The sequence below is a fragment of the Ostrea edulis genome, chromosome 5, assembly GCF_947568905.1.
Source record: "Ostrea edulis chromosome 5, xbOstEdul1.1, whole genome shotgun sequence".
Taxonomy (NCBI): Eukaryota; Metazoa; Mollusca; class Bivalvia; order Ostreida; family Ostreidae; genus Ostrea; species Ostrea edulis.
This window is the reverse complement of record NC_079168.1, coordinates 37,037,507-37,065,234: the sequence shown is the minus strand read 5'-3', so window position 1 is coordinate 37,065,234 and position 27,728 is coordinate 37,037,507. Positions and strand designations below refer to the sequence as shown.

General features: G+C 35.8%; 1 protein-coding gene across 3 annotated transcripts in view; it reads right to left on the bottom strand.

The window, feature by feature from the left end:
* The window catches only part of LOC125649522 (chitin synthase chs-2-like), a 102,609-nt gene that overhangs the window by 60,688 nt on the left and 14,193 nt on the right, over nucleotides 1-27,728 (bottom strand). For all 3 annotated transcript variants that reach the window (XR_007360726.2, XM_048877091.2, XM_048877092.2), the window contains exons 6-9: nucleotides 23,474-23,583; nucleotides 20,954-21,051; nucleotides 18,908-19,061; nucleotides 17,074-17,299 (exon numbers count right to left, since the gene is read on the bottom strand). Coding sequence is in view for 2 of the 3 variants with exons in the window: in XM_048877091.2 (XP_048733048.1) it covers nucleotides 17,074-17,299; nucleotides 18,908-19,061; nucleotides 20,954-21,051; nucleotides 23,474-23,583 (588 nt within the window). In the remaining variant the exon portion in view is untranslated. The remainder of the gene's footprint in view (nucleotides 1-17,073; nucleotides 17,300-18,907; nucleotides 19,062-20,953; nucleotides 21,052-23,473; nucleotides 23,584-27,728) is intronic.

The following is a 27,728-nucleotide window of genomic DNA, read 5'->3' as shown; positions in this document are numbered from 1 at the left end:
TTCTGTCAGCTGTTAGACGAAGTCAGTAAATTATGTGTAAATTTGTTCATTGAATAAATGTGTAAACTTTCAACCATTGTTCTTCTTTATTTGAAAATTTAACAAAAAGGAATATTAACACACGCTATCACCCCAGATTTCCCCCCACCTATCCAACTTGTACTCCCCGTGACAATGCGAATTGTGTATTGCGTTTATATACTTATTGTGACGTCATAGAAAAGCAGGTTTTTCCACAACGTCATATAGAATGTTCCAGTCCTAGCTCGGCCACAATTAACGTCATATAGAATGTTCCACAACGTCAATAACCTGGACTCTAAATTAATTAGATTATAACATTTGTTTTAATAAACAGAGCCATTTAATCATGCGTTTTTTATTGATAACAATGTGAATTTAAAGGATTTTAAAGGATTAAAACAACAATAAAACACGGCTCAGGCCTCGTCGTCATAGCGATCTCGACTTTAGTGTTATCGATTTTTTCTACCCATTGTTGCGTCATAGCTCCGCACGCGCTCCTATCTCATAGCGCTCTCCCAAGTTCATACTGTCCTAGCCCGGCAGTCTTAGCACGCGCACCCCTAGCCCGCTCTCGAGTGCGTTCTAAAACTTGACCTTTTGACCTCAAAAGTGCACTCAGTTGAACCCCCTATCGGGACGGGTTATACTACTGTCGGTGGTCTCTTCCCAGGTACATTATATCTGGGTTCTCTCTTCCACCAACAAAAAACTGGGCGCCACTATATAACTGAAAAATTGTTGAATGTGGCGAAAAACATCAAAACAATCATCTTTCATTTGACATATGGAAATTCAATAGTATTTACGTTACATAATACGATCAATCAAACAGTATGATGTACACAAAACGCATCATGAAGAATAAACTTTTACACTTACTATCATGTACAGTCACTGTTTTTATAAACCGTAATGGAGTTGCCATAGATACTATTAGGTGGCAGGGGATAGTTTCTTTGGTTTTGAAACATGTGGATAGGGGGTATACACCAAAGTCAGATTATGACAGACTAATGAAAAATCATATTTCCCTTTTATGTCAATACTTGTATTTCATATTAGTGTAGTTAATAAAGTATGACCCTAAATTACATGTAATCTATAAATACTGGTGCTGGTGCACAAAACATGCTCTGAGCAGGTTCCCCTTTTTTGCTTTGCTTTTCCCTCATTTGGGCTAATCCGCACCACCCCCACACCATCACAGTACCAAACATGGGGATTTAGACACTGTCGCACAATCAAGAACCCTATCTGCCCTTCTCAAAAATCTACCTCTCATTTGGGGCAATCCACCTTCCCTCACCACTAACAAAACCGCTCAGTACATTCTATGCAACTCCCGGAAGTATTGATTTCTACCCCTGCGCGCATGCCCCAAATGACGTATTTGTTTACAAACACAATAATGACAACACATGTACACAGTATGCAATCAGCTGCTAGCTGACCGCCGCGCCGCGCCTGAGCCGGGTTGGAAATAGTTAATGCAATGTTACTGTTGATTGATTGCTTTGGCAAAATAAAATAGGTTAAATAAAACTTTTGTTTATTTTGGAACTTTGTCAAATAGATATAAATGGGTATAGAATGATTTGTACAACTTCAGTCACAGTGCTGAGCTGAGCTGTACATTGCATTGCAAAGCTCTGCACTGGAATACATTTCATGATTTCTGAAATGGAGGATTTTAAGATTTTACCTTTTAAATCTATAAATGAAAAGAAAGTTAAAGCAACAAGAAAACGGTCAGAGATTGACATAATATGTGGGGATTATTTTCCACCTGAAGGACACTGTGCCATTTTGATTTGTGAAGAGCAATTAGATGACGAGTTGATGAAGTCATACTTATATTTTGGGGGATCAAGGCATACAGAGGAGTCTACATGGTGTCTGGGATCAAGCCCATTTATTATTTCATATGTTATCTCTGAAAATGATGTTGTTATTAGTGATATTAAAAGATGCGACACATTTGGTGCATCATTTCCATCATTGGCCTCTTCGTCTGTAATTGTTGGATCCAATGATACAATACATGTATGGGGAGGAATGGATACATCATCTATGAGAGTTTTGCATGACTTATATCTTCTCAAACGGAAAGGTGCAAAGTTTGAGGTTATCCTTGCACAAGACAGTAAAGATGAGAGGAATGTAACTAAAATCAAACAAACTGGGGATGTTCCACTCGGCAGATTCGGGCATTCTCTTACAAAATTACATGATCAGTCAGCAATATTACATGGGGGAATTACACTGCCCTTTCGTGAAGCAGCAGGACTTGCACCCCCATTTCAACAAACATGTGATGATGGAAAATTCTATTTACTTAATTTAGATTCATTGAGCTGGTCCATAATTAATGTTCCAGATGTCCATAGCAGAGCATTTCATACTGCAACATATGATCAAAAAATGAAATGTATATACATAATTGGAGGAGTGACATATCAGGAATGTACCCCAAGGTCACGCCTGCCAGTTCATGATGTACTGGTTTTGAGAATCCCTGATAAAAATAACATCACTTTGGACAGGATCATATTTCAGTCACCACCCAATATTGAAAACCTTGGGCTGTCATATCACAGTGCCTGTCTAGAAGATGGTAAAGTGATAATTGTTGGAGGTTTTACACAAATAGGACAGTTTCAAGCAGATGAAAAACCTGACCTTAATCCCTGTGTATTGCTTGTGGATTTAAATTTCAAATCCATATTATCTGTTGATATTGGTTCAGACAACTTAACAGCTGGGAATTCATTGCTTTGTTTATCAAGTGACTGTTTTCTCTCATGTGGTGGTGTAATTAAAAGCTACTTTGTTTATACAACAAAGGCTATGAAACCTAGTCCTTGTGACCTTCAAACAAAATGTCGTATTGACAATTCACCAGAGATATCCCCAATTTCGTGGATCCAATGTGAGGGGACATGTAAAAGGTGGCTCCACCAATTTTGCATTGGACTTTTGAACAAGGACTTACCAAAAGGAAAATACAATTGTCCAGACTGTAAAACTAGTAATGTCAGTAGAAAGAGGAAATCAAGGAAATAGATGCTAAACAGTTTAATATATATGTGTGCATATTATAGCAAACATGTTTTGCAGACATGCCATAATCATATATATTGCAGTAGATCATTTGTACAATTTCAATAAGATTTTTGTAAATGACATGACCTCATATTATGACCTTCTTGTAAACATATGCTGCATTTTTTCTTTATGCTGGTTTTACTTGCAAGCCTCACCAGTTCTGGGCTGCTATAAAGCCAGTGACCCCAAAGCACATCTCGAAGCCCCCCATAAGTATCCCCTTTCCTGGCCAAATTCTTCCTAAAATGCCTAAAGATTTTGTTTCCACATTCATTACCCTCCCCACTCAACCCCCCCCCCCCCCACAGTTCCAGCACCATTTTCATCTTCAATTAGTTCCTGAACATGCTCAATAACTTTGTGTATGTAATTAGGCCATTTAGCATAACTGAAATTTTCAAGAAGTGCATGTCCAAAGGAAACTGCAGTCTGTTTGTACATTTTTGTTTCTTCGGGATACTGAGTTTTGGGGTCACTGGCTCTATACACGTTTCTCATGAATCGAAACTTTGAGAGCAGATCTGACAGATAATTTCTCCTGTCGCCACCATCAACCAAACACAAAATACTTTGCTCATTGTCAGGGTTAAATAGTGACCTCGAGTAATTACCTGACATCATCAATTGCGGATTAATGCCGATTGTTTTTTTTCCAGGCAATTATCAAATGTAACTTCAGCATTCTTAATGATTAACTGAATGTCTTCAGTAGCATCCCATGTATTAACATGTGCTATTTCTCTTATGATGAGTTTTTTGAAAAATGACCCACAATTAATGTCAGCATGGGTTGCATCTAAGCATTTCTGACTAGCATCAGTTTGGAGAAGAGGAACAGTTTTCACCCCTTTTGACAATTTGTCAAGTGCAGATTTGGATAAATTATCTGGGTTTGCTTTGACATAATTAGCTATTTCTGTAGTATCAGCAACTGTCCTTGAAATACTAAATGAACCCAGCTGAGATTGAGCCGTCTCTCTAGTAGCATAGCACAAGGTACACAGATAGGATGAGCCACTTCCTGCCAATCCCCCATATGATCTGTCTATTTTTTCATCTATCATGGAATTAAAAAAAATAAAAAAAATAATAAATTGTGCCTTCTCCAGCCATTTTGGTTTTGAACTCTTAAAATTTTGTTTTTCATGAAAAATCTTTCCTGTTCAATTATTTGAAGACACAATATGCTGGAGGCTTTGTTATTTTCATCGCAAATTGCCTCTAATACAGGCCTGTTAGTTCTCGATGAATTTGGCTTTTCTTCTTAAAAAAAAATAAGTTCCACATGCTCTCCCAAAACTGCTTCAATTCTGAACACACAAAAAGAAAATCTAAAAGCTTTGTCAGGAAAGAACCTATCCCCTGTTTCCTTGTGCACTGCTACATCACCTAATCCATCAGCCCCATCCTTTATATATGTTTTTAGGATAAGTGTGGGGTCAAGAGGATCAATACTTTTGGCCTCCAAACCTTTAATGATATCTGACTCTAACTCCTGCAGTGTTTTTGCAATAGCATCCGGGTAACTCCATCTGACCCCCTTAATATTGGGGGTTGGTATTTCAGGTACAGCTTTGTAAAAATCACATAAAATATCATATGGTTCAAAGGAAATATATCCACTCTGGGGCAATATTGAAATAATAGGTTTGGCTGGGGTATGGTAAAAAGTATTGAAATACTCTTGACCCTCCAGCGAGTATCGAGCTGATGCTGACATATACTGACATTCAATAGAATCCAATGTATGGGGAGGCTGAAAAGGATTGAAATTGCTCTTTTGTTTCAAGAATTCATATTGAGAGCGATATTGCGTCTTGCTCTGTAAAGTATCTATTCTTAAAGCCAGACATTCATGTGCAGTAAGAGATATTGACCTTTCACTTCTCCACACAGAGTCAATGACCTTTGACCTTGGATCATTAATGTCAGATAAATGGTCAGATAGCATGAAAAAAAGAACATCTCCAATATTTTCATATTTCTCCCTGCAGAATTCATGGACAGACTGTAATACTGGTTTTTTACCTTTTCTGTCTCAAATATTTAGGTCTACAATCAAAAATTGGAAGTTTTGCAAGACCTTCCCCTCTAGCTTGATTTGAGTTTGGGTGCAAAACTTTCTTAGGGTATTTGCCAAATTTGCATTGAGCTTCATGTTTCAGTATCTCATTCAAATACAGTACTTCTCTGCATTCAGTGTAAACACATGACACATGGAGAGTTTCATACATAAGAAGCAAATGACCACTCAATTTAGAGATGCCATCAATGTCTGTAACTGTCCGACACACAGGGCAAACACTAGCTATATGTAGCCAAGCAATAATACAGTGTTTACAGTAAATGTGATTACACGATGTGATAGTGGACTCAGTTGGCAGACATTTACATATGCTACATTGCATTATTTCAGCTAAATTAAGTTCTGTAGCTCTGTCTAATGGTATGCTAGTTTAACCCCTCGTCTGAAAATGAATAAAAAGTTTCACCAAAATCTAATACACGTGCAACATCAGAAACAGTGTGAAGTTTTCTTGGAATTTTAGCTGCTGGTTCCACTGTTTCACTGCTAGTGCCAGCTATACATTCAGCCATGCTGCTACTTGCAGTTCCCTCGCCCTCAACACAGTCAATATCTGAAGCTGTATCAGTACTAGACATATCGCAAACCCCGCCACTCTTTGTAGAGGATGCAGTACTTTTACGTAAATTGAACTCATGTTCCGATGCAGTATCGGTATCACTATCACAATCCGTTTTTTCAATTGAAAAATCAAAAGTAACAAGCGTTAATTGTTTGTATGGACGACCCTTTCCTCTACAACAAATGCTGCAAGTACCGGTATCATCTGTGTGTTCAACAAAGTCAAATGACTTTGAAATTTTGCTGGAAAACTTCAAATGTTTTTGTTTTGAAGTTCTATATCTGATACAAAGCATTTTGCATGTATTACACTTTTTGAAAAAGTTGACCGGGCCTATAGTGCGAAACTGCCCCCTGCTACCTTATGCATATATCAAATTAACTTGTACAATTATGGTTTCGCACTATATGATGATGTCACAGTTCACACTTTCTATTTTTGTCATTATCTTGCATATTCAGTTTTATAACCCATTATAGGGCGATCAAAGTTTTATGTTTTCATTTCCAATGTTATTTGCCTTTAATATCATTACAAATCAATTGTAATGATAACCGTTTCCTCGTGTTCCCGTGGGGATCCGGGTTAGAATAGGTCCTGGATTATTCTCTTTAGAGAAGTCGAGAGGCATAGCCTTCATCGACTTCTCTTCGCAAGCATTCATGTTTTGATTCTGGAAAACGTGTAAATGCCGGAGTCGGTGACGGTTTAAGCTTCGACCGACGTTTCGACTCAGATGTGCCTGGATTTACGCAATAGACAACTTGTTTTCAAACATTTAGCAGTAATGTACAAAACTGTCACAAGGAAATCAACACTTACTTGCTTTTAATCCATTTTCAACATGTCCCCTGTCCCGGGTTTACGTTAACTGGTCTTGGGAGCTGTCACAATAGGGGACCAGTTAAGAGAAAGCAGGCTGACGTAAACAGAGTTGTGATTTAAACCCGGGACAGGGGACATGTTGAAAATGGATTAAAAGCAAGTAAGTGTTGATTTCCTTGTGACAGTTTTGTACATTACTGCTAAATGTTTGAAAACAAGTTGTCTATTGCGTAAATCCAGGCACATCTGAGTCGAAACGTCGGTCGAAGCTTAAACCGTCACCGACTCCGGCATTTACACGTTTTCCAGAATCAAAACATGAATGCTTGCGAAGAGAAGTCGATGAAGGCTATGCCTCTCGACTTCTCTAAAGAGAATAATCCAGGACCTATTCTAACCCGGATCCCCACGGGAACACGAGGAAACGGTTATCATTACAATTGATTTGTAATGATATTAAAGGCAAATAACATTGGAAATGAAAACATAAAACTTTGATCGCCCTATAATGGGTTATAAAACTGAATATGCAAGATAATGACAAAAATAGAAAGTGTGAACTGTGACATCATCATATAGTGCGAAACCATAATTGTACAAGTTAATTTGATATATGCATAAGGTAGCAGGGGGCAGTTTCGCACTATAGGCCCGGTCAACTTTTTCAAAAAGTGTAATACATGCAAAATGCTTTGTATCAGATATAGAACTTCAAAACAAAAACATTTGAAGTTTTCCAGCAAAATTTCAAAGTCATTTGACTTTGTTGAACACACAGATGATACCGGTACTTGCAGCATTTGTTGTAGAGGAAAGGGTCGTCCATACAAACAATTAACGCTTGTTACTTTTGATTTTTCAATTGAAAAAACGGATTGTGATAGTGATACCGATACTGCATCGGAACATGAGTTCAATTTACGTAAAAGTACTGCATCCTCTACAAAGAGTGGCGGGGTTTGCGATATGTCTAGTACTGATACAGCTTCAGATATTGACTGTGTTGAGGGCGAGGGAACTGCAAGTAGCAGCATGGCTGAATGTATAGCTGGCACTAGCAGTGAAACAGTGGAACCAGCAGCTAAAATTCCAAGAAAACTTCACACTGTTTCTGATGTTGCACGTGTATTAGATTTTGGTGAAACTTTTTATTCATTTTCAGACGAGGGGTTAAACTAGCATACCATTAGACAGAGCTACAGAACTTAATTTAGCTGAAATAATGCAATGTAGCATATGTAAATGTCTGCCAACTGAGTCCACTATCACATCGTGTAATCACATTTACTGTAAACACTGTATTATTGCTTGGCTACATATAGCTAGTGTTTGCCCTGTGTGTCGGACAGTTACAGACATTGATGGCATCTCTAAATTGAGTGGTCATTTGCTTCTTATGTATGAAACTCTCCATGTGTCATGTGTTTACACTGAATGCAGAGAAGTACTGTATTTGAATGAGATACTGAAACATGAAGCTCAATGCAAATTTGGCAAATACTCTAAGAAAGTTTTGCACCCAAAATCAAATCAAGCTAGAGGGGAAGGTCTTGCAAAACTTCCAATTTTTGATTGTAGACCTAAATATTTGAGACAGAAAAGGTAAAAAAACCAGTATTACAGTCTGTCCATGAATTCTGCAGGAAGAAATATGAAAATATTGGAGATGTTCTTTTTTTCATGCTATCTGACCATTTATCTGACATTAATGATCCAAGGTCAAAGGTCATTGACTCTGTGTGGAGAAGTGAAAGGTCAATATCTCTTACTGCACATGAATGTCTGGTTTTAAGAATAGATACTTTACAGAGCAAGACGCAATATCGCTCTCAATATGAATTCTTGAAACAAAAGAGCAATTTCAATCCTTTTCAGCCTCCCCATACATTGGATTCTATTGAATGTCAGTATATGTCAGCATCAGCTCGATACTCGCTGGAGGGTCAAGAGTATTTCAATACTTTTTACCATACCCCAGCCAAACCTATTAGTTCAATATTGCCCCAGAGTGGATATATTTCCTTTGAACCATATGATATTTTATGTGATTTTTACAAAGCTGTACCTGAAATACCAACCCCCAATATTAAGGGGGTCAGATGGAGTTACCCGGATGCTATTGCAAAAACACTGCAGGAGTTAGAGTCAGATATCATTAAAGGTTTGGAGGCCAAAAGTATTGATCCTCTTGACCCCACACTTATCCTAAAAACATATATAAAGGATGGGGCTGATGGATTAGGTGATGTAGCAGTGCACAAGGAAACAGGGGATAGGTTCTTTCCTGACAAAGCTTTTAGATTTTCTTTTTGTGTGTTCAGAATTGAAGCAGTTTTGGGAGAGCATGTGGAACTTATTTTTTTTTAAGAAGAAAAGCCAAATTCATCGAGAACTAACAGGCCTGTATTAGAGGCAATTTGCGATGAAAATAACAAAGCCTCCAGCATATTGTGTCTTCAAATAATTGAACAGGAAAGATTTTTCATGAAAAACAAAATTTTAAGAGTTCAAAACCAAAATGGCTGGAGAAGGCACAATTTATTTATTTTTTTATTTTTTTTAATTCCATGATAGATGAAAAAATAGACAGATCATATGGGGGATTGGCAGGAAGTGGCTCATCCTATCTGTGTACCTTGTGCTATGCTACTAGAGAGACGGCTCAATCTCAGCTGGGTTCATTTAGTATTTCAAGGACAGTTGCTGATACTACAGAAATAGCTAATTATGTCAAAGCAAACCCAGATAATTTATCCAAATCTGCACTTGACAAATTGTCAAAAGGGGTGAAAACTGTTCCTCTTCTCCAAACTGATGCTAGTCAGAAATGCTTAGATGCAACCCATGCTGACATTAATTGTGGGTCATTTTTCAAAAAACTCATCATAAGAGAAATAGCACATGTTAATACATGGGATGCTACTGAAGACATTCAGTTAATCATTAAGAATGCTGAAGTTACATTTGATAATTGCCTGAAAAAAAACAATCGGCATTAATCCGCAATTGATGATGCCAGGTAATTACTCGAGGTCACTATTTAACCCTGACAATGAGCAAAGTATTTTGTGTTTGGTTGATGGTGGCGACAGGAGAAATTATCTGTCAGATCTGCTCTCAAAGTTTCGATTCATGAGAAACGTGTATAGAGCCAGTGACCCCAAAACTCAGTATCCCGAAGAAACAAAAATGTACAAACAGACTGCAGTTTCCTTTGGACATGCACTTCTTGAAAATTTCAGTTATGCTAAATGGCCTAATTACATACACAAAGTTATTGAGCATGTTCAGGAACTAATTGAAGATGAAAATGGTGCTGGAACTGTGGGGGGGGGGGGGGTTGAGTGGGGAGGGTAATGAATGTGGAAACAAAATCTTTAGGCATTTTAGGAAGAATTTGGCCAGGAAAGGGGATACTTATGGGGGGCTTCGAGATGTGCTTTGGGGTCACTGGCTTTATAGCAGCCCAGAACTGGTGAGGCTTGCAAGTAAAACCAGCATAAAGAAAAAATGCAGCATATGTTTACAAGAAGGTCATAATATGAGGTCATGTCATTTACAAAAATCTTATTGAAATTGTACAAATGATCTACTGCAATATATATGATTATGGCATGTCTGCAAAACATGTTTGCTATAATATGCACACATATATATTAAACTGTTTAGCATCTATTTCCTTGATTTCCTCTTTCTACTGACATTACTAGTTTTACAGTCTGGACAATTGTATTTTCCTTTTGGTAAGTCCTTGTTCAAAAGTCCAATGCAAAATTGGTGGAGCCACCTTTTACATGTCCCCTCACATTGGATCCACGAAATTGGGGATATCTCTGGTGAATTGTCAATACGACATTTTGTTTGAAGGTCACAAGGACTAGGTTTCATAGCCTTTGTTGTATAAACAAAGTAGCTTTTAATTACACCACCACATGAGAGAAAACAGTCACTTGATAAACAAAGCAATGAATTCCCAGCTGTTAAGTTGTCTGAACCAATATCAACAGATAATATGGATTTGAAATTTAAATCCACAAGCAATACACAGGGATTAAGGTCAGGTTTTTCATCTGCTTGAAACTGTCCTATTTGTGTAAAACCTCCAACAATTATCACTTTACCATCTTCTAGACAGGCACTGTGATATGACAGCCCAAGGTTTTCAATATTGGGTGGTGACTGAAATATGATCCTGTCCAAAGTGATGTTATTTTTATCAGGGATTCTCAAAACCAGTACATCATGAACTGGCAGGCGTGACCTTGGGGTACATTCCTGATATGTCACTCCTCCAATTATGTATATACATTTCATTTTTTGATCATATGTTGCAGTATGAAATGCTCTGCTATGGACATCTGGAACATTAATTATGGACCAGCTCAATGAATCTAAATTAAGTAAATAGAATTTTACATCATCACATGTTTGTTGAAATGGGGGTGCAAGTTCTGCTGCTTCACGAAAGGGCAGTGTAATTCCCCCATGTAATATTGCTGACTGATCATGTAATTTTGTAAGAGAATGCCCGAATCTGCCGAGTGGAACATCCCCAGTTTGTTTGATTTTAGTTACATTCCTCTCATCTTTACTGTCTTGTGCAAGGATAACCTCAAACTTTGCACCTTTCCGTTTGAGAAGATATAAGTCATGCAAAACTCTCATAGATGATGTATCCATTCCTCCCCATACATGTATTGTATCATTGGATCCAACAATTACAGACGAAGAGGCCAATGATGGAAATGATGCACCAAATGTGTCGCATCTTTTAATATCACTAATAACAACATCATTTTCAGAGATAACATATGAAATAATAAATGGGCTTGATCCCAGACACCATGTAGACTCCTCTGTATGCCTTGATCCCCCAAAATATAAGTATGACTTCATCAACTCGTCATCTAATTGCTCTTCACAAATCAAAATGGCACAGTGTCCTTCAGGTGGAAAATAATCCCCACATATTATGTCAATCTCTGACCGTTTTCTTGTTGCTTTAACTTTCTTTTCATTTATAGATTTAAAAGGTAAAATCTTAAAATCCTCCATTTCAGAAATCATGAAATGTATTCCAGTGCAGAGCTTTGCAATGCAATGTACAGCTCAGCTCAGCACTGTGACTGAAGTTGTACAAATCATTCTATACCCATTTATATCTATTTGACAAAGTTCCAAAATAAACAAAAGTTTTATTTAACCTATTTTATTTTGCCAAAGCAATCAATCAACAGTAACATTGCATTAACTATTTCCAACCCGGCTCAGGCGCGGCGCGGCGGTCAGCTAGCAGCTGATTGCATACTGTGTACATGTGTTGTCATTATTGTGTTTGTAAACAAATACGTCATTTGGGGCATGCGCGCAGGGGTAGAAATCAATACTTCCGGGAGTTGCATAGAATGTACTGAGCGGTTTTGTTAGTGGTGAGGGAAGGTGGATTGCCCCAAATGAGAGGTAGATTTTTGAGAAGGGCAGATAGGGTTCTTGATTGTGCGACAGTGTCTAAATCCCCATGTTTGGTACTGTGATGGTGTGGGGGTGGTGCGGATTAGCCCAAATGAGGGAAAAGCAAAGCAAAAAAGGGGAACCTGCTCAGAGCATGTTTTGTGCACCAGCACCAGTATTTATAGATTACATGTAATTTAGGGTCATACTTTATTAACTACACTAATATGAAATACAAGTATTGACATAAAAGGGAAATATGATTTTTCATTAGTCTGTCATAATCTGACTTTGGTGTATACCCCCTATCCACATGTTTCAAAACCAAAGAAACTATCCCCTGCCACCTAATAGTATCTATGGCAACTCCATTACGGTTTATAAAAACAGTGACTGTACATGATAGTAAGTGTAAAAGTTTATTCTTCATGATGCGTTTTGTGTACATCATACTGTTTGATTGATCGTATTATGTAACGTAAATACTATTGAATTTCCATATGTCAAATGAAAGATGATTGTTTTGATGTTTTTCGCCACATTCAACAATTTTTCAGTTATATAGTGGCGCCCAGTTTTTTGTTGGTGGAAGAGAGAACCCAGATATAATGTACCTGGGAAGAGACCACCGACAGTAGTATAACCCGTCCCGATAGGGGGTTCAACTGAGTGCACTTTTGAGGTCAAAAGGTCAAGTTTTAGAACGCACTCGAGAGCGGGCTAGGGGTGCGCGTGCTAAGACTGCCGGGCTAGGACAGTATGAACTTGGGAGAGCGCTATGAGATAGGAGCGCGTGCGGAGCTATGACGCAACAATGGGTAGAAAAAATCGATAACACTAAAGTCGAGATCGCTATGACGACGAGGCCTGAGCCGTGTTTTATTGTTGTTTTAATCCTTTAAAATCCTTTAAATTCACATTGTTATCAATAAAAAACGCATGATTAAATGGCTCTGTTTATTAAAACAAATGTTATAATCTAATTAATTTAGAGTCCAGGTTATTGACGTTGTGGAACATTCTATATGACGTTAATTGTGGCCGAGCTAGGACTGGAACATTCTATATGACGTTGTGGAAAAACCTGCTTTTCTATGACGTCACAATAAGTATATAAACGCAATACACAATTCGCATTGTCACGGGGAGTACAAGTTGGATAGGTGGGGGGAAATCTGGGGTGATAGCGTGTGTTAATATTCCTTTTTGTTAAATTTTCAAATAAAGAAGAACAATGGTTGAAAGTTTACACATTTATTCAATGAACAAATTTACACATAATTTACTGACCTCGTCTAACAGCTGACAGAAAATAGATAGGCGTCAGGTTTCATTTCTCGGAAACGCAGGGTATTGCGTAAACAATGAACTCAGACACTTTCGTTTTGACTTCTCGGAAACGCTGGTATTTTGTAAACAATGAGGTCAGCTATTCGGTCATGCAAAGAGTTTATGCATATGTTCACTATAGTGTGGGGTTTGAGTCAGATCTTTCTGCATTAGGCCTTTATTTTGTATTGAATCTTATGTGATTGATTGATTTTTTTTTATTGTTGAACTCGAGAATGATTCACTCATAAGGAGACGTCATTACTGCCCGTGAAGGACTGCAAAATTTAGGCCTATGCTCGTCGCTTACGGCCTTTGAGCAGGGAGGGATCTTTATCGTGCCACACCTGCTGTGACACGGGACCTCGGTTTTTGCGATCTCATCCGAAAGACCGCCTCATTTAGTCGCCTCTAACGACAAGCAAGGGGAAGTGAGGACTTATTCTAACCCGGATTCCATATAGTTTTACGCTATATATTTGAAAATAATTCATTTTTACTCTAAAAGTACTTTGGACCTCAACTCTATTATGGATATAGCAGAACAGTTTTATAGTATATAAAAACAACTATCTGTGCACTTCGCACCCTATGAGATCACAACGAAAAAGTACGTCACGACGTACATCTTACATCATGTCTATATGTTGTCGTTATATTGATAGGTGTTATTAAGTAAAGTTGCCGTCTAACCTAATACATAAGCCGTATACGTGAAAATTTTTCTTGTCAAATAATATATTTCAATTTCGTATCAAATCACGCAACATATTTATATTTGCGCGAAGGTCATAATTCACATTGCGACCTTGAAATCGCCCCCAGGAACTCACCCTTTTCCAGGAACTCAAAGCGAAAGTAGCGCATAATAGAGCTAAAATTAGACCAGCGGCAATAGGCCAGCCTATTAACCCGACACCCGGCCTACAACCCCTGCTGGGGTCCGCCAGTTAACCCCGTCCTAGATATTGAACCACTCCGTTGACCCCAACACCGCTTGACCAATCAAAAGCCGCCCTTACTTGACCTCATTTGCATAAAAAGTGCACTCAGTTGAACTCCCTATCGGGAGGGGTTATACTACTTTCGACACTTCTAGGCAACGGGTGTTGTATATTATACATTTATTGCTGGTTATCATATCACTGTATTTCGTTGTTTGTACCTTCTAATTCGTTGAGGCGCGGTGTTACCGTTAGGGCAATCTCAGCTACATAAATGTACAATGTATAGATGAGCGGACTCCAATCTCAAATGCAATTTTGTGGTCTTGCTTTGTTTCGGTATAATAAACAATTTATTGCATGAATGTTCGGGAGATATGAAGATTTATTCACCCAAGAAAAATCATATTCCCCTCGGGCGTTGTGATATGTGTATCAACCCAAACCAAGCAATTTAACTGTGTATCAAAGACCTGCATATTTTGTGCCTTACGAACTATGGAAGTAGAATGACTCGGACTTATTGTGACGTCACAATACATTTCGTCGTCTTTGACGTTAAATTTATGGAAAATGCACGAGGCTGCCCAAGCGGTAAATATGATAGGGAAATATGATGTTTGAGAGGGAGATATGAAGTTTTGTTATCCCTGGCATGTGACCGTCCAAACCAATCAGATTTCGCGTTGCATAGAATTCTCATACTGAGGTATAATATATATATATATATATATATATATATATAGTGGGATAAATCTCCGATATAATCTTCTAGAGTGCTCGACATATTTCGATATAAACTTGTATATAGATAGATAGATAGATAGATACATGTAGATAGGTAGGTAGGTAAGTATGTATGTGTACATCTATTTCACAAATTCACCCTTTTATCCATGTAGCAGGGGACAGCTTCGCACTATAGACCCTGTCAACTTTCATTAAAATGTAAATACCCCATATTTGAAGTAATATTACATGTGTAAAAATGTATACAATCATTTTAGGATACATGTCAAATGTAGCTGAGTGCTTAATAAAAATGTTGATATGCAACAGGAAAGGTGAAGACAACGAACAGTGATCAATCTCATAACTCCCATAAGCAAAACAATATAGATAGTTGGACAAACACGGACCTCTGAACACACCAGAGGTGGGGTCAGGTGCCTAGGAGGAGTAAGCATCTCCTGTCGACCGGTCACCATGTTACCATGATCCCTAGCCTATAGATGGGTGTAAATACGAAACTAAGACACGTAGTCAGTTGCTGAAGAAAATCCGATGAAGACATGCATTGTCCAGCAAAAGGTCTGTAGCTCAGAGGGAAGATGAATTGCTTTATATGAAAGGTAGATTTTTAAGAAGAGCATACAGGGTTCTTGATTGCGCTCAGACTGTAAATCCTCTCGCTCGATACTGTGATGGTGTGGAGGTGGTGCGGATTAGCCCAAATGAGAGAAAATGAAAGCAAGAAAGGGGCACCTGCTCAAAGCATGTTTTGTACACCAGCACCAGTATGTATGAATTACATATAATTTAGGGTCATTATTTATTAACTACACCAATATGAAATACAAGTATTGACATAAAAGGGAAATATGATTTTTCATTAGTCTGTCATAATTTGACTTTGGTGTATACCCTTACCCACATTTTCAGAACCAAAAGAACTTTCATCTGCCACCCAGTGGATATCACTGATCAAATGCGATACCATAAATTATTCGTATCCCAAAACGCGTGAGGTAATGTGCATAGGAACTAGATCAGGGTGACAGAAATCACAAAAATTGTAGAAAATGATGGGTATGGCACAGGTGTTGTTAAATTCTTCAAAATATGTGTATAATACCCAAGGCTCAGGAATAGAAAACATACAACTCGTTGGATAATAATCATATACAGCCAAAAAAACCACGGGAGATCATATATATATATATATATATATATATATATATATATATATATATAAAATTACTTTTCGCAATGATCGGTAAAAGTATAGGAAAAAAATAATAAAAGATGCACAAAGACGTTAAAGCTTTACTAAACGTCTTCGTGTATCTTTTTTACCTATATATATATATATATATATATATATATATTCAATAAATTCTTCTTTCTTGGTATCGGGGTAGAATAAAGTCAAAAAATAAAATCCAGTACTCAAACTTTTATCTATAGCGCTTTCGCCCTGCGGGCTCGTCAGTAGATATTTAAACAATGACGAGCCCGCAGGGCGAAAGCGCTATAGATAAAAGTTTGAGTACTGGATTTTATTTTTTGACTTTATATATATATATATATATATATATATATATATATATATATATTAGAAGTTGATTCGGCACAGTTGTAAATAAATATTGAAAATCAGAATGACACATTCCTTAAAAAACAATCATTTACTGCTAGCGCTTTCTCCATGTCTACATGGTTCATCAGGCAGTTCAAATATGTATACAAAAATTGTTTAGCAACATCTTTATTATGACGTCAATTAAACGAGTCCTTTATGACATCATAATAACGTTAACCGGTAGAGTTTGGTAATTGTCTATAATTCCCACATATTTTGTAAAAATATTATGCTAAATTGTAGTTCAATTGTTCAAATAATTATATATATATATATATATATATATATATATATATATACATATATATATATATATATATATTCTGTACATTATCGAACTGCCTACTATGCTATATCTCAGTTAAGTAATGGTAATTCTTACCTGACTCCATCTCTTCTTATTACGGATCAGAAATTTGTCTTTGAGATGGAGAATAAGTTTGCAAGGAGTGGTCAAATTTTCCAGAATTTGATGAGATCCTGAAGTTCCTGTACCACTGGATTTCAGGTCTTTTACATCTGGAACTAGTAAATCCCATTCCAGTCTTCCACCATATGGTGTCTTATATGTTTTAGCGACAGGAAATGTTTTAATTCGATAAAATGACCTGAATGAAATGTACCAGTATTGTTAGCTTTAAAGTCTTGCTGTGTAAATGTTATGTTCTTACTGTACATGGAACGTTGTGTATCTAAGCGTTAATAGATTTTCATAACAAAAACTGGCGATGTAACTTTGTTCACATTATTGTTTTTACAGATTCAATGATTCAAGGTTTAGTTGAGGTTTTCAACATTTGATGATGAAAATATTGCCTGTACATCACGTTTAACACACGTCCCTATTTTCATTTAAAAGTGGTGCATAAGAATGCCAGTTTGATTTTCTTTTCAACAGTTTCATTTAATTTCACCAGTATGTGGAACATTATTTACAAGAAATTAAAGTGTTTGAATTAAAGGTTTACTATAAAGGTTTACTATAAAGGTTTACTATAACTATACACCCATGAACGATAGAGATTGCTTCACTTTGAAAAATTTATCTGATTCTATATGTTGCTATAGTACAATTTTAATACATTGATGTAGGATGAAAACTTAATATTGTACAAAATTATTTTCTTATTTGAATACATTTGGTTTCTTGATACAGTAAATTATTCATTCAACAAAATAATCGATGATGAATATATACTTTGATATTTGAGTACTAAACTTTCGCTAACTAAAGGTAGACCCCCTAGTTTACATAGGAGACCTATTGTGGTATATTAGATTTGGATTCCTGTTTATGCATACTGGTGTCTGATAAGGTCCAAGGCAAATCGGTTGTTTCGTTTGTGTGTTAACGATAGTACATGTTTCACACCTCCAACAAACGCCTAGACAAAATTGCTTGACACACCAAAAGTCCAAGTTTCACGGTTGGGAAACCATGAAATGGTATCTATGATTATCAAACGAAAAAATATCAATGATTCACGTTGTTGCCATTTAATTGGTATAAAACAAAATTATTAGTAAAAATGCCTGCTAAAATGTAGTTAATGGAGTTAGGGAGTGTCCCCTTTTTGTTCGTCCATTCAATTTAATGTTTCATAGGAAAATTTTGTCGTTAATATGGTTTTTAGAAATATAAACACATTTAAAAATAGTTTTGGAAAATGTATTGCAAATAATATAGTAAATTTGTTGGAGATTATCCTATGTCCTTAAGGATCATTTTCACAAATAATTTCTGGAAAACGCATGGAAGTTTTAAGTTTTTATCATGTCCGAAAACAAATCCTCATCAATGTCCATAAAACTAAAGTGTCTTTTTTTCTATCTACATCCATCTCAAAAGATGTAGTCTTGAAATATGGATGAAGATATTTCGAATGTGCAGAAAAAACTAATTATCCTTGAAAACTACTACACCATGAGAATACCAGTTGTCCAACTCAGCCAGTACAAAGAAGCTCCAAACAGGATAATTACCGATGATATTGATTAAAGGATGGTGTGTGTGATAAAAATGGTTAATACGTTTAAAAATATACAAAGACTGATAGAGTTCCATTACTCATGTGAAACATATCCTAAGCATGTTGTCAAACTTTTTTCTCGTCACTCGATTTAGTCCCTCGCTTCGCCCGGGAACCAAATGTTTCGGTACGTGAGAAAAGTTTACCAACCTATAATTAAATTTTTTAGGCTGTTTATAAGATTACCTTGCCGTATCTTCGACACATTTAATGAACTGACTGACATACTCGTTGGTATCCTTTCCAGGTTTTTGCTTAAACTTTTTTTTATTTTTTTTACCATCCTCAGGAGGATTTTTCTCTTTATTTTCTTTGAATGCGTCATCAAAAAATATGTGAGCTGAAAAGACAACAAAAATCTCCCATGATTATTTTTTCGGATTACATGTATATATTCAAGAATTATAGAAATTATGTGCAAATATTTTAACATCTTTTTAAAATCAAAATATTGTAAATTTTATCGTTTTCATTAAGGAGTTCATTAATGTGTGGATCGCCTTTGCTGATCCTGTTCGTGATTAACAATATCTGTGATTTGAAATAATCACCACGACTCTGTCATGTTTGTTACACCTAAACATTGATGTACATTTTATTTCAAAGGATATTTTTGTCTGCATTAAAAGTGTAAACTATTTTCATTATCTACGTATGGCTCAGTAGTTTGAAAGTTTTCTTCGTGACTGGGAGGTCAGGTGTTCAAATCTTGTTCGTACCTTGGTCGTGTCACGAATAATACTTTAACAAAGTTGGAAGTGGCTGTTCCGTCGCTATACGTTTGGCATATAATGAGAGTGAGAAGTCTTTCGGGTGAGATCACCACCTCTTGTGACGGAAGTTGTTGGCACGATAAAGATTCCTCACTGTTACATGTACATGTATAGGTATATCCTCACAATGTTAGGCACCCTGTGTTCACTCGGGATCGTAGAACTCAGGACCACTGACATTATGAGGATGATACACGTACGGCTCTGAGAGCGTAGGTCTGAATCTGTAGGACTTTACCTACAGCTTGTGAAGTTTTAAAATAAGTGAAAAATTCTCGAGAAGTAAAAAGAAAAAGAAAGAAACAAAATTTCCTTATGTGACGAATTACAAGCTCGAGGGGAAAATCTGCGTCTAAGTATTTCTTATGTAATAAGTCAGTTTGCATGGATTTTGACCTTCTTGATCTGCGTCAATCTTTAAGTTACCCTTACTGTGATGCACAGCATTGAATCTAAAATTATCATATAACCTAATTCAACAAACTGAAATATAGGACTTTTCAAAATATCTCTTTTGATATCAAGTGTGACTTTTTTGCATTTACAATGTTAGTTACTTTTACATATAAAATATATCTTACTAAATGTTATACAATTCCAAAACAGACTCTCTAGGAAACTTGTATTACTAATATCGTATATCCCAACTTATGTAAAATAGCAATAACCCATAATTCATATAGGGGATGCTTACTCCTTCTAGGCACCTGATCCCACCTCTGGTGTGTCCAGGGGTCCGTGTTTGCCCAACTATCTATTTTGTATTGCTTATAGGAGTTATAAGATTGTTAACGGTTGGTTATCTTCGCCTTTCGTGAAGCTTGCCAAATATTTACTTTTTATTACCGAACCTTATCTAAAAAGATATGATAAATATCTATTAGTTAATGGTGATTATGTAGATATTTCTTTGTTGTTTTTTTTTCTAGAAGTTTAAATTTTATCTTTGAAAATAAATTGCGATTGCAAAGCACTATAAAAGAGAAAATCATAAAAGTGATTCAGTTTTTCCTAGATGACCATTCTTCTATAATTATGTTGTCATTAATAAAAAAAATTTTTCCAGATTTGATCTATGATGGTAAACGATTTTTAAAAACTTTGTTAAACCTATAAGAACTCAAGAACGAACATCTTTCATAAAAAAAGTGAAGATAACGAACAGTGATTAATCTCATAAATCCTATTAGGAATCGGAAATTTGAGAACAAGGCAAACACGATCCCCTGGAAAAACCAGCGGTGGAATCAGATACCTATGAACTTAGGAAGAGTAACTTATAAGCATCCCTTGTTAAAAAATTACATTTGCTGTGAGCCCTCCATCTTGATAAGGTAAATATAGTGATACGTTGTCAAAATCAATATGTAAAGAACGAACTGAGGCTCTATTTTGCTCGCGAATTATGCATGTCTCTGACTTTTTGTATGTTACAAAATCTAAATGGCTATAAAAGTACCTTCGAATTGATAAAGGTGTTCGTTTGCTTCCTTTCGAATCCTTTTTATTTGCATGTAACATTGCTTTACTGTCATAATGAACTGATGCTTATTCAACCTATACATGAATAAAAAATTGAAAATATGTACAAACTGCATCATGTTAATCAAATACAATTTGTTATACTCTTCTATAGATATTAATATATCAAGAAATAGCACATGGGAACGTATTAATCATTTATTGAGAATGGAATCTTCTCATATTTACAAGAGGTAAAATCAGGTGTCTAGAAGGGGAAATATATCTGTCGACCGGTAACACTCGCCGTGAGCCCTATATCTTGATTAGGTAAACGGAGTAATCCGTATTAAAAATTAGGGTGTAAAGAACGGCCAAACAATAGTATGAAACATGTCGAATAGCATTTGACCCAATCACAGATCGTATTGGCCCACTAGAGCGTTATAACGACCACATCATTTACGAAATTCGGACTTTAAAGGAGATTATTGAACCCTTGTAACATCATCTTGTTTGTCAGTAGCCTGCTTCGATTTAAACACTCGTCATACGCAGAACAAGCTCTTGCGTATCGAATCACTTGAGAGATATAAACACCATATCCAGGTGATAATGGGATATTGCTACATAACTATGGGGAGTTGATGATGGAGAAGTTGTAGTCATCCAATTTGTCATAGAGATTTTTGGAATCGTTTATCAAAAATGTAATAATTTTTAAAGCATAAAAATCAATCCTTTAAAAGAGAATTCAAAATGCTTTTGAAATGCGATTTGTTAATTTTTAAAATTGTATTGCTGACTAATGGCCAAAGGACCAAAATTGATTTTTAAGGTTTTGTTTTAAATACCTGGTTTTGATCGTTAAGTTTTAAATGATTTAGACATTACGTCTGCAGCAACACCTATTTGAAAATCGACAATATAATACAATATATTAAACAGTTTGAACAATGCTAAAATACAGATTCCATGTAATTTCTATATGGACATCAATGATTCCAAACAAGATTTGTTCAAAAGAGGTTTAAAGGGGAAATATCTTATGACACAAAGTCTTCATATCTCTTCAAAAATGATTTGCAGTTTGAAAACAAAACCTAATATCTTAGGATGTTTATTGTGTTCAAAGGCTAATACGGAATATCGGAACCATTATTTCATCTCCGATTCCGTCGCGGTTTTTATAGTTAGTATGCCCAATGAGATCACGTTATCTGCGTTAACTTGCGCAACTTTCAGAAGACAAGCACTTAGTTATTTACAATTAGTATCTGATATAGTCAGTTCAGGCACAGTTTAGCGTCGATTTTGAAAGTTGGGGGTGGGAAGCAAACGGAGAAAAAAGGTGCCGTTATATTTGTAAAAGAAATCTTAGCTCAAACCCCAAAATCGTAAACTCAAAAAAAAAAGGGGGGGCTACATGTTGCTGCATGTACGTGTCTGGAGATGAATGCATACATTAATTGTGATTATTTATATGATTTCATAGTGGTCGGTTGCTTTAATGACTCGAGAAAGTATATCTAATTCAGTAAATATCCCCACACGTGCCTAAAGAAAATTTATTAAGTTCCTTTCACTTTATTAACTTTTTTTGTTTTATCTCCGTTACGAAACATCAGAAATTTAATCCAATAACTCATGTTCCAGGTACTAGGGTATTCACTTGCAACATTCTGAAAAATAACATTCAAACCAGGCAGATATTTTTGCATCAGAAATAAGTCGTCTTTAGCAATCATTAATATTGGTATACAAGAGTTGCCCAAGTGACGCATAATTTTCGTAGCTTCTTTTTCTGAAGAGTTCCAAAATTCTCTAGTTCCGATATCCGGTATTAGAATGCATGTAAATACAAAATACACATATTCCAACCATATAATCAAACGACATAACTGAGTAGAAATGATATTGATTATCACCATTTTCTTCTTTTTCATGTTTGCATGGTAGACAAGCTCTTAAATTATGAAAAAAAACCTCTAACCTTAAAGAAGGCATTGAAATGGCAAGATTAAAATCGTTCTATTAAACTCCAAAAAGAACCGTCAGAATTGCAATAAAAATTAAACACAAAGCAGTATTGTATACAGTGTTATAAGGCATCATGTCCTCCTGCTTAATAATCCAATGTATCTCCTTTGATTTCGTATGCAAACTCAACAATCGGTAGCAAATAATATGAAATATAATAATGATTATAAACCAAAGTAAGGTATTTTGAAAATGAATGGAGTAGAAACAAACAAGTTATTTTTCAGCTTATATTTCACTAGGATTGCATGTAATATTGGCACGCATACGAATACATGGTTCCAAGTTACCTGTACATAACATCATGTCTGTAGTTGATTTACAAGTCATGGAAATCTACTTTAAACTTAGTAATTTCTCTAGGGAAAAACTCATTATATAGATTATATTTTATAGTGTTATTCAGTGAATTTCACGTTCAAAGGAGCCTCTATATGATATATTCTTAGATAACTTGGACATTTCTCACTTCCATTACCTGAAAATGGACCTCAAAAGTGTTTTCATTTCTAGTTCTGATTCATGCCACATCGTTGCACATAGGTAGATAAATGGAATTGTTGAATGCTTTTCGCGTTTTGGATCAATCTAAAAATATAACACAATAAAATGATTTACTATCACCATTCTATATTATTTGCATACCTACAAGAACAATAGTGACGTAAGAGTTAGTCGTTCGTTGCCGTTCATATGATTTTTCTAGCCAGCTTATCTTTTTTAGCGATGACATGATAGTCAGGATCATCTCCATTGTACCACCGTGACCTGGGTCCTTGTACATAAATGTAAGCTTCATTCAAGACATGCACAAAAAGTAAACGTACCTAGGACAAAGGAACACCACATTGTCAAACTACAAGTCATAGGAACACCACAGTAACAAGGTAAACGTCTCAATAGCAAATGAAATATCCAAATTACAATCTAAACGTCACAATGACAAAAGTGACGCAATATTGTCAAATCTAAAGAATAACGTTACAACGACAAATGCAAGAGACACTACGGTTCATTTTGCACAAAAATCATGGAATGACAATTATCCCAAAGCTTTCTCAAATTTTATTGCATAGTTGAAGGTATGAACATTTCTAAAGTTGAAAATTCTTGTTTTAACGCAAGAAATTAAAACCTGTTGACAGCGCATACAAAAAACATTCAGTCTTTTCGTTGCGGTCATCAGTGACATGCGCACAGAAGGTAAACAGTGCAGCATGTCGTCGAGTGAGAGAAAGCGTACATTGGTTAGACCCAGAATTTGACAGATTTTGCTAGAAATAGGGTGAAAATAAAACAAGATAAGATAAAATTTGCGTGGGGATTAGTATGAGTGTTTGGTAAACCAAGAGTTAGGTGAATCACACGCAATGCTTTAAAAGTAAATGCTATTTCTATATAAATACGTCACGTATTAGTTTGAAAACTTTATTTGGTCAATAGGGACATAAAAGGGTTTCCGTTAAAATAATGATATACATCTTAATTATAAGAAACAGGAAATAATCACATCCATGAAAGCAGAAGGACAATTCGTACGCTTAAATAGGACCCGAGGTCATACGAAAGTAGTAGAAATAAATGCACATAATGAGAAATGCGAGTGAAACTCTTCTCTATTAGAGAACGTGGTAATGTACCTACTTTCTATATTGCATTATTATTCTTTTGGCAGAATGACATGCTCCAATTTACATTCTGTTATGAATCCTATAATTAGAATTTTCCACTTTTCTGTGTTTTCCTATGTTTAGTACTATTATTATCATCATTATATATTTCTTTTCCTGGCGATTGTTTTGTTCCAATGCTTACAGATGAATCAACTTGATCATTGCATATACTCTAGCAAAAATATGCTTAAGAGGGACCGTCTCGATATAGGGCAATTGTTCCCAACCGGTTGATGTTATGGTTCTACAAAAGTTACCCATGGTCACCTGAGATGCAGCGATCATATTCCCCCTGGTCACCCCTTTCTCTAATGCTCATGTCAGGGTTACTTTTGGTCACCCATTGATGTTAGAGTACGTTTGATCACCCATTGTTGTATTGTTCATTGAAGGGTTACTTCTAGTCGCCTATAGATAAAATAGTCATATAAGAGTAACCACTGGATACCTCTGGTCACCCATAGAAGCAATGATTAAAGGGGTTACCTCTGATCACCCATTGTTGCAATGGTCATCTTAAGGTTACCTCTGGTCACTCATTGGTGTGGTCATACAACGTTTACCTATAGTCACCCATGATATAATGGTCATGAAAGGGTTACCTCTGGCCACCCATTGATGTATTGGTCATAGATGGGTTACCTCTGGCCACCCATTGATGCAATTGTCATATAAGGGTTACCGCAGGCCATTCATTCACGTAATGGTCATATAAAGGTTCCCTCTGGTCACCCATTGATGTAACGGTCATGTAAGGGTTCCCTCTGGTTACCTATATATGTAATAGCCATATAAAAAAAATCTTTGGTCACCTATAGATACAATGGTTATGTGAGGGTATTTATTGTATAATTTCACATCATAGAAAGCTGTCCTGAGGTAAATGACATTTTAGTGTATGGATGACCTTAGATCAAATTTGTTTATATTTCTACTTCTATTTCAAATAGACACCCAAGTAACAGGTAGAGTGACCATATGATGAACCTCGTGCTATGTTCGAAATTCATACTTCTCTTACACATATCTTACAAACACACCTTATATATGTTTTAATTTCTATTTGCAACAATTCTTACAAAGTGAAAACAGATATGGCTTAGATAAAATACCCATGGACCATGAAAGGTGAAGATAACGAACAGTGATCAATCTCATAACTGAACACATATTTGGACAACACTTGCATATGGTTTGGTGACAATATGCACAGTAGATTGAAATTACGACAGTTTATAAATGACAAGTGATTAAAAAGATCATCTGTATTCTTTGACTCAAGTGAGCTAAACATTTCACGTTGACACTGCTGTAGTATCGTAAAATATAATCCATAATTACATGATTTTCCTTTATGAAATCAGAAGATGACCAGGGGTCACCCGTGTGCAACATTATCTTATAGTTATCTGTAAATAACCAGAAAATATGGTGATCCGGGGTTCTACTTGACGGTACGAATTATTCTTCTGCTACTTAAAAAGCAAGTATGAACCTCTTATGGGGGTATTTGAATAAGTTTCAACACAACCCTTATGCTGTTATTTTAAATCATGTGATGTAAACTGTCCGAGTCAGCATGGAAAAACCTTTATATTCCGGATGGTTTTCAAAGCGCAGTTGAGAGCAAATTGATGTATTCAATTTGTTTAAATTTTCAACATCGGCATGATTTTTATCCTTTTATCGACATGTGTTGTAAAAAAAACATGATTAAAATGTGGACACTGAGTTGTAGTGTCTCTTTAAACGTTACAATAAGAAACCAAGCGTCACATTAAAACTAAATCTTACATTAATAAACAAACACCATTGATCAACTAAATGTCGCAATGACAAACTAAACGTCTCGGGGACAATCTAAAATTACAATGGTACACTAAACATTAACATGACAAACCAACCGTCTCAATGAAAACTAAACAATGAAGGTAAAATAACGAGCCGGAAATGTAAATAAAGAAATATTGGGCCCTACCTTGTTTACGTGTTGTGATTCAAGTTCAATCGACCGTTAGTGTTCATAAACCACACGTTTTTAACAACATGAAATCTTCACTCCAACTTGCAAACGTTGGCAGAAAAAAGACTCAAAAAATCGTCTGTACACTCGTGGTGTAAACAATAGATTTGTTATAATGGGAACTTCGATCCCGATAGAAATGTCTTTAAAGATCTTGTTTTACATTTTCGGTATGATTATGTACGATATTTTGGTATCTTATTTTTTATATCAAAATATATTCATATTATCATCAATTAAGAATATAGATTTGACAAATTAATGCGCAATTTTTATATTAAAACTAATTTCAATAATATCTTATTTTTCCAGATTTTATCAATATAATCAAAGAAACATTTCTATGGGGAAAAAATGAATTTTTCATACTTTTGAACAAGGAAAACGATTAAACAAAATCCCCCTTATTTATCTAAACATCTTGTTTGCTTTTTTGAGAAACGTGGTTTTAAATATTAGATTCTTTTCCCAATGATATACGTATCAAATAAAAGCAATGGTTGTCATGGAGACGTGTGAGATATTGTCACTATGGCAATGAATAAAGAACAAAGGGACTTTACTTGCTATTGTGTATTTTTTTGGTCAAAACGTATTGATAATATTTTTATTTTATTAGCTATTTTGGGTTCAATATGGGGAAAATCTATTTTACTAACATATCTCTGTAGAGATGCGTCAGATGGAAAAAAAATAATGTCTAAAGTTCTTATATATAGGGGCAAAGTGTATATAAGTATCGACTCAATTCCTGACGGTCGATGTGTCACCCCTTGCATGATTCTTACGTGGAATAGCACTTAAACTGCTAGCATGTGTAAGCGCTGTGAATAACGAGACTAATCAAAACAAATTTCAGCAATCTATCATGGAAAATGATACTCCCTGTATATACATGCACATCAAATACAGATCATTACATATCAAAAATCGTAACTGCTATTTCATTTTATTGGATATTCGTTAAAGGAAAGTAAAGATAACGAAAAGTGACCATTCCCATAATTTCTATAAAGAACACAAAATCACAAGTAGGA